This window comes from Pseudorasbora parva, chromosome 1 (genome assembly GCF_024679245.1).
Source record: "Pseudorasbora parva isolate DD20220531a chromosome 1, ASM2467924v1, whole genome shotgun sequence".
NCBI classification, from domain to species: Eukaryota; Metazoa; Chordata; class Actinopteri; order Cypriniformes; family Gobionidae; genus Pseudorasbora; species Pseudorasbora parva.
The window spans coordinates 11,597,257-11,605,566 of NC_090172.1; the positions used below are offsets into that span (position 1 = coordinate 11,597,257).

Consider the following 8,310-nt stretch of genomic DNA (forward strand, 5'->3'; position numbering starts at 1 on the left):
ATTACCTCTTTAGTAAACCTATACATAACCACTAAAAGCAGCACAGCTGGAATCTCTTCCATACTCGTTATTTTTTTTACAGTCTATTTTTCAGGTCGTTTACATGGTGAAAAATATTTTTGCAGTTTAAATTAATTAATTTGATTGGTAAAAGCCCTAGTGTCTTACTATTATAACTGCATTTATTAATCAAATGTAAGAATTGAACATGAAATGCATACATTTAATAAGATTTAAAAAATGGCCTTTATAAAATGACAACGCCCTGGGGTAAATATCACAAATATGCAGATTTAAGCAGGCCTATGTAAAAGCTGACAGAACACTGATGAGAATATTACTTCAAAATCAATATATTTATACCACCAAAAATCCCCCAATACACTGTACAGTACATACAATTTACTATTTACTCTACCGGATTTTGAAACTTGTTTGCAGGTATTGAGGGTATAGGGGGCGATTTCAGATTCAGCCCAGGTCTGTTCAACAAAATAGTAGTCTTATAGCAGTAGAAGACTACCGCTTCTTAAACTGTACAGGGCAGGTCCTAGATCAGGCAACTTTTCTGTGCAACTTAACCCATTTCACAGAAACAAATGTTTATCTGATATATAAAATATTAATCAGTACCCGACCTTATTTAATTGTGCGGTAAACCACACGAAAAATGAGAAATCTAGCCCGAAATCTCTTTTTCTGTGCATTAATCGAAAATAAACAAAAAAGTATAAAGTGGTTGTTCGATCTTTTCTCTTCATTCCATTACAAATAGGAAATGAAATGATCAGATGGTGCTCCGTTGGATTTTTCTGACATCCTTTACTCTTCCCTGATGACCTCTGGCCTACTTTCTGTAAGATCTGAATTTCTGCGATCTGAATTTTAGAATATTGAATTTGATGATCTGAATTTTAGAATATTGAATTTGTTGATCTGAATTTTAGAATATTGAATTTGATGATCTGAATTTTAGAATATTGAATTTGATGATCTGAATTTTAGAATATTGAATTTGATGATCTGAATTTTAGAATATTGAATTTGATGATCTGAATTTTAGAATATTGAATTTGTTGATCTGAATTTTAGAATATTGAATTTGATGATCTGAATTTTAGAACATTGAATTTGATGATCTGAATTTCTTCATCTGAAATCTTGAATCTGTATTTTCAAAAACTGAATATTTCCAGTCTATTAATTCAGAACAAAATATCTGGTCCGTGTATCATCTGATCATTTCATTTCCTGTTTGGAATGGAATAACGAGAACAGATAAATCCGCTTGTTTATTCATTTTTTTGTTTAGTTTAAAAACGAAAAATGAGATTTTGGCTCGATTTTTCATATTTCGTTTGTGGTTTATAAAATGGTTTATGGGTTCGATATTTCGTTTCCACACGTGGGCGGCGCCGAAACGCCTCTTTCATCTGATTGGTCAAACAGCTCCGCCTTCAGCGCGAGCTCTTCATTCTGTCAGGCAGAATATGAGTGCGGGACTGACAAATGCAATTGCATTAAAAAAAAATGTCCGAAAACACCACACACTGCTAACTACACACAATATTTAAAGCAGAAATATGTTGCTGTATGAAAGATGTTGTCACGTAATTCGTGCTGTTGCGATTTGCAAGCGACCCCCATTAATGTGAGCCACAGGCTATTATTTGAGTATGATAGCCTGTTTCTCATTGATAAATACGGTGCAAATAGTCCCGTCTCTTTGGATAAAAGGGAAATGGAAATAAAAATAAATAACAGGCTGAACTGTACATGATAATATGTCCGTGATATTTGCCACTCTCGTCTTTTATTTACATCAAAAGGCAGGTAGGCATGTGTGACATGTCAATAATCAAGAAAATTGAATAGAAATACAGTTTATATTTGTGAATGTGTGTCTATTCTGTTCACGTGAAAAGAAAGAGACAGAAAAGTGAGCAGTATCAGTTAACATACATTAATTGATACTGACAAAATGAGCAGTTTGGGTTTAATTAAAATCATGTTGGTTGAAGAGCACGATATACCTTTAAAATCGTATTATTTTTATTATAAAACAGATAATAAATAATGAATTGGGTGATGTTTCTCCGAGTTGTCTTTATTAAGTTTGCTTGAGAGTTCCAGCATATATTCCTATTTAAATATTATTTATTATTAATATTATGAGAACTATAATGCTTCATCAAACTCAGCTCAGACCTTCAGACTGGTCTGACTCACTTATATACAGTCTTGTTCAAAATAATAGCAGTACAATGTGACTAACCAGAATAATCAAGGTTTTTCGTATATTTTTTTATTGCTACGTGGCAAACAAGTTACCAGTAGGTTCAGTAGATTCTCAGAAAACAAATGAGACCCAGCATTCATGATATGCACGCTCTTAAGGCTGTGCAATTGGGCAATTAGTTGAATTAGTTGAAAGGGGTGTGTTCAAAAAAATAGCAGTGTGGCATTCAATCACTGAGATCATCAATTTTGTGAAGAAACAGGTGTGAATCAGGTGGCCCCTATTTAAGGATGAAGCCAACACTTGTTGAACATGCATTTGAAAGCTGAGGAAAATGGGTCGTTCAAGACATTGTTCAGAAGAACAGCGTACTTTGATTAAAAAGTTGATTAGAGAGGGGAAAACCTATAAAGAGGTGCAAAAATGATAGGCTGTTCAGATAAAATGATCTCCAATGCCTTAAAATGGAGAGCAAAACCAGAGAATGTGGGCGTGTCAAGCGACACGAGACGCGCGACAAAAGTTCAGAAATTTCAACTTTATGCAAACGAGAAGCGATTTTCGCGAGCGACAACCAATAGGAGTGAAGTCAGTGGAGTGCACGTGATCCGTCTGCTTTACTGCGGTGTCCGGAGGAGTTGTTGATATTAGCTTTTAGCAAGCCCCCTGTTCTTTTTAATATGTCTCTGTGTAGCCTACATACAGAGACACATTTAAAAAAATGATGCATGGAAAAACGTGTCTGGGATTGTGGGGATATAAAGTAAGTTTTGACTAAACTGCATGCAATATGGTCTACCTATTACAGTACAGTGTGTATGTATTCTAATAACTTGCTCTGTTCTGTTCTGCAAAACACTAGTAATAAAAACGGTACTATAGTACCACTTCCTGCTTTAATGACGCAACTAAAACCGTTTGTTGACGAACCCTCCGCCCACAAGAACACGCAAATAATTTTCCGGAACCGAGTTAAACATGAACTGTTGCCATTGATCTCTACATACAGCGTCCGTGAGAAGGCCAAACAAAGGTGATTTGACTCTGGAATGAAAATAACAGCGTTTCAATGGCATGGCGACAAACACACTCTACAAAAACAACGCTTCCTATTCTCGACCTGCGAGAGCAAAAGGACAACGCCCCCGAATTTGCGCGTTCTTGTGGGCAGAGGGTTCGTCAACAAACGGTTTTAGTTGCGTCATTAAAGCAGGAAGTGCAGGGCTGTAGTCCAAACCGGCCGTTCGCTGTAGGCTTTGAAAGGGAACTTCTGTTAAATAAAATATCTCGCTTGGCATTGAACTTTGAGCTTTATAATTTTACAGGTATTATTTATGCTCTAACAGCAACATTACACACTAACTAAAGTTTGAAAGATGGAATCGCAAAGATTCAAATGTGTGTGTATATATATATATATATATATATATATATATATATATATATATATATATATATATATATATATATATGTACAGGTCCTTCTCAAAAAGTTAGCATATTGTGATACAAGTTCATTATTTTCCATAATGTAATGATAAAAATTAAACTTTCATATATTTTAGATTCATTGCACACCAACTGAAATATTTCAGGTCTTTTGTTGTTTTAATACTGATGATTTTGGCATACAGCTCATAAAAACCCAAAATTCCTATCTCAAAAAATTATCATATTTCATCAGACCAATTAAAGAAAAGTGTTTTTAATGCAAAAAAGTCAACCTTCAAATAATTATGTTCAGTTATGCACTCAATTCTTGGTCGGGAATCCTTTTGCAGAAATGACTGCGTCAATGCGGCGTGGCATGGAGGCAATCAGCCTGTGGCACCCAGGATGCTTCGATAGCGGCCTTAAGCTCATCCAGAGTGTTGGGTCATGCGTCTCTCGCCAGGTGTACGCTGGAAATTTGGTGTACACACTTTTGATAAATGAGGGCCAGTGTGTCCCTATACACTATGAAACCTATTATTATGATGTATTCCATTTTTTGGTGTAAAAATTTACCTTAAATTTTAGTAAATTAAAAAAAACAGTATTTATGAGTAAAATGAACTGTTATTTATGAGTCATATTAACTTGTTGTATGTATGACTAATTTACTTGTAGTATGACTAATTTACTCTAAACCTTTGTGAAATACTCTTAAAAATACACAAAACCACACTTATGACATTGGCCTTTATTGTCAATAAGTACAGCATAACTGTTTTGACATGTATACGATATTTTACACAATATTTACAACATTTAAACTCACAAACAATATCAAAAGTAAAAAATGAAACATTTAAAAGTAATTCAATTGTAATTAACTGGTCCGTTATCCATTTCCACCGAATCCGCGCTGGTTCTCGAGCCTGAGATGGACTAACGGTCTGCGGGTGGACTTTGAACTTCAGAACGCCGTCCTGTTTCCCCCATAGCCGAAAGATGCCTGACTCCACAACCTGCCCATAAACAAACAATAACCAACTGTGAGAATATTTTATCATCCAAATGAATTATGGGAATCTGTGGTGTCAGAGGGAGAAGACGATACATCCTGCTGCTCACTGTGGGGTCAGGCTGCATAATCATTTCTAAAACTTCACTACAATTCAAGCCACTTCTCATGTTGCTCTTTTCACCATCATATGACCAGCAAGTGGTTAAATCCACTTATCTTTTTTTGTTTCTTTTTTCCATGTAGTTCTGAGAGCTGAGGTCCATATTTTTATTTTCTCAGACGCAAGTGTTCAAAAGGTCACACACTGCTATAATACTCCATAGAGAAGCCAGAAACTAAGCTTCTTTCGCAGAGTCCTAACTAAAGGGTTAATGGTGCCACCTGGTTATCAACTATAAAAATTACACATTTTACCTCTTCCCAAAAGGGAATACCATCAATCAATGTTGTATATGGTGTCATGGCTTAACAATAAAAAAATCTGATGCTGCACAAAAACTAAATGCAGCAAAGCCAATTGTTTTTTCTAATCTTTGACATGTCCAGGTTTAAATAACAAATTTTTATATAAAACGTAATTGGGTTTTACAAAAAAAAGTCAGTGTGTTTTCCCCCAAAATCAATGACATCCATTTTTGAAATTGACAATTAAGGAGTTAATCCTGATTTAAAAAAAAAAAAAAAAATTAGTAGTTTTGATCAGGACCGAGGTTGATAAATAGATTAATGCAAAAAAGAAAAAATCTGTTACACTTTATAGCAGTTTAATTTAGTGTCTGTTTTCAGCCACGAGGGTAACGAAAGGGTAGTGAATTTGCCCACAGTGTATCGTTGAGTTTGTGAAAATTTTCAAAGCATTTTCCCAAAATGTGTAAAAAGATTTGTCACCAAAACTCATTCCATTTGCTGAAACAGAACGTTATGGCCAAATTAAGACTCAAAACCACTCCACAGTAGAAGAAAACATCCCAAGGGATGCAGAAGGGTTAAATAGGATTTGTAATGGCAATAAATCTAGGGAATTTCAGGGTATTTAAACATTACTTTATTTAGGACACTGATATAGACAAAACTTATACAGGATTGCCATTATAGCTCTTCCACCACATCAGACTCTCATCTTTGACTTACGGACCCTTCCTCCACGTCTTCGGGGGAGCAGTTCAGTTTTCTGCCACAGACTTGGATTAGTAATGCCAATCACGCAGACAGCAATTCCCTCCCCAGCATTCCCACTGCGTTTACTCTCCTCATCTGACCCCATTCCCAGATCATCCTCCTTCTCATGAACCACCACCGCACGTCCCAGAATGGAGTGAGCCCCAAAGAGCTTGGCCTCCGGGAGCGTCAGGAAATGCCTTATAACTCCTTGCACGGAAAGAAAGTTGCCCAGGTCTCCAGGATGACTAGGGTGGTCAACGTCCTGCGGATTGTAATGAGGACCAACACTGACGCTGCCTTGACTGAGGTCTCCATACTGATGGATGTGGATGGCTCGAGATTGATGATCAATGGTAGGCAAACCACGGAGGTTTAGTTTCACTTCTAAAGGTCCATTGGGGTAGAGCTGCTTAAAAAGGACTTGCCCAGAGATCTTTGGCTGGCTACGTGGTAAATTGGGGACAGGAGTGACTTCACAAGTGGCGTAGATTGTGTTGTTGAACTCCACAACTTCCGGCATTGGAGCCTCGACAAGCAAAGGAACTGGATTGTCAGAGAACTCTCCTCCTCGTATATGCAGCACCAGCAATATCAGAGGGAATTTTAGAATGAGTTTCTCCATGTTGATCTTTAAAGCCTACAATGAAGAGTGGATTCAGTGAAATCATGCCATTTTGTTAAGAATGTTAGAATAAAATTCAGAGCTCCGCTTCAGCGAGCTTTGAGATTAGACGTTTGCAAAGGAAAACCACAAAAGAAATTGTATTTTTTTTACCCTTGTGAAAAAAAGAAGTGTTTAATTGTATTGAATGTGCTCTTATGCACTTCAAATCTTGAAAGTATCATTTAAAAAGGTCTACTTGCAGATAATAACATTTAAATAAAACTACTTAAGTGTACATACAGTACACGTTCATAAGCATGTTTTAAGTCAAGAACACGTAATAAGTGCAGTGCAATAATGTCAAAGTATGGGTTTTACTTTAAAGTACAGTTATTTTGTTGCGTTGACTAAAAGTACATAATTTGATCTGACACATGTTATTTAATATTAAACACAAGTTGCTATATTTAAAATCTAATAAATTGCACCACCATTATTTATACAGTCGCATTTTTAAATACACAACATAAACACTTCAATAGGAATTAAAGTACTTTAGTTTACCATAAATGCACAGTAAAATTTCAGTAAATTCAGCAGTACAAATTAACCAGATTTCAGATGAGACAATTTAATATGAAATTACAGATAAAGAATTTTAAATAATAAAATACAAATTATCTGCCAATGGAATGAGAAAAATAATATTTCTGTTTGGGATATAAACAAGAATTAAATGAGAAGTATTTCTCACCTTATTTGCAGATAGTTTTGCTTGTTTCAAGCAAAAACACTCAAGTTTGATTTTATTTTTAAGAAAACAATGAAAAGTATCTTATGTCATTTTACTTAAATGCATCTTGATTAAATAGATATTTAGACTAGAAACGAGACAAAAATCAGTAAGTAAGAAGCTCATATTTTTTGCAGCGCATAATGCATACTCTTTTTAAAAGCATGTCAAAGTGTACTTTTTTCACAAGGATAAGTAAACTAAAAGACAAAATGTATGTTTTTGATTAAACAATTTTTTTTGTTTTTTGTAAAAGCAGCAAAGGTACATTACCGTATGACTGGAATGTTGTCCTCAAACTGTGTGCAGACTGAATATTGCAGTCATAAGATTACTGTGAGCAGTCCTGAACTGGGTTTAAGAGAGCATTCCCTTTGCAATCAAACTTTGTATTATTGATGGGCAACTCATGTGGAGCTACAGGTTAACCATGTTAACTCAAATTGTTTACTAGAGTGTGCCTTTTAGTCACTAATTAAGGTCACCTGCGTCTCATTTAGCTCCCTTTTGTTGGCCTGTGCACTCAGGCCACATCCACACAAAGCCAGTCAAAACGATGCAGTTTACATGCCAGACCAGTATGTGGCGCTGTAATTCTGCCACAGAAATTAAAACAGAGAAGCAGAGTAGTGGCTAGAAGGGGTAAAGCAACAGTTGGAAGTGAGGAAAATATCATGATAAAATAACAATACATACATTTGCTCAGGGTCCGTTCTTCGTACCTCGCTTAATACGTCTGAGATGATTTGACAGATCCTCTCATCGTGATAACTGATCTCTGGATAATTTGGTTCTCAAATGATTTTGTGGATTGGAATATCCACATTAAGTTATCTAAGATCACTGCAAGTTCTTGTGTTCCCTGAAGAGGGCAGATGCATCAATACTCAAAACCACGATCAGCAGTGCAGTGATTGGCTGGCAGCAAGACAGAAACGTAAAATGTATAATAGATAAATGATAAATATTTTGTTTTAAAAACATGATTCCCAATTATTTATATTCATGGTTTTATAGTATTTGAGCACCCTGAACATTTTATTTCAGTGTTCTAATTAGCAATT

The 8,310-nt window shown here is 35.6% G+C and overlaps 1 protein-coding gene across 1 annotated transcript; it reads right to left on the minus strand.

Moving 5' to 3' along the window:
• Positions 1-5,710: 5,710 nt before the first annotated feature.
• LOC137083106 (extracellular superoxide dismutase [Cu-Zn]-like) lies at positions 5,711-7,673 on the minus strand. The gene is made up of 2 exons (XM_067448815.1): positions 7,520-7,673; positions 5,711-6,486 (listed from the first exon to the last, which is right to left on the minus strand). The coding sequence occupies exon 2, from the start codon at positions 6,469-6,471 to the stop codon at positions 5,797-5,799; it is 675 nt and encodes a 224-aa protein (XP_067304916.1). The 5' UTR covers positions 6,472-6,486; positions 7,520-7,673; the 3' UTR covers positions 5,711-5,796.
• Between the last annotated feature and the right edge of the window lie 637 nt (positions 7,674-8,310).

Coding starts and splice junctions, on each gene's coding strand:
- LOC137083106 (XM_067448815.1), bottom strand. CDS start 6,471: ATGGAGAAACTCATTCTAAAATTCCCTCTGATATTGCTGGTGCTGCAT.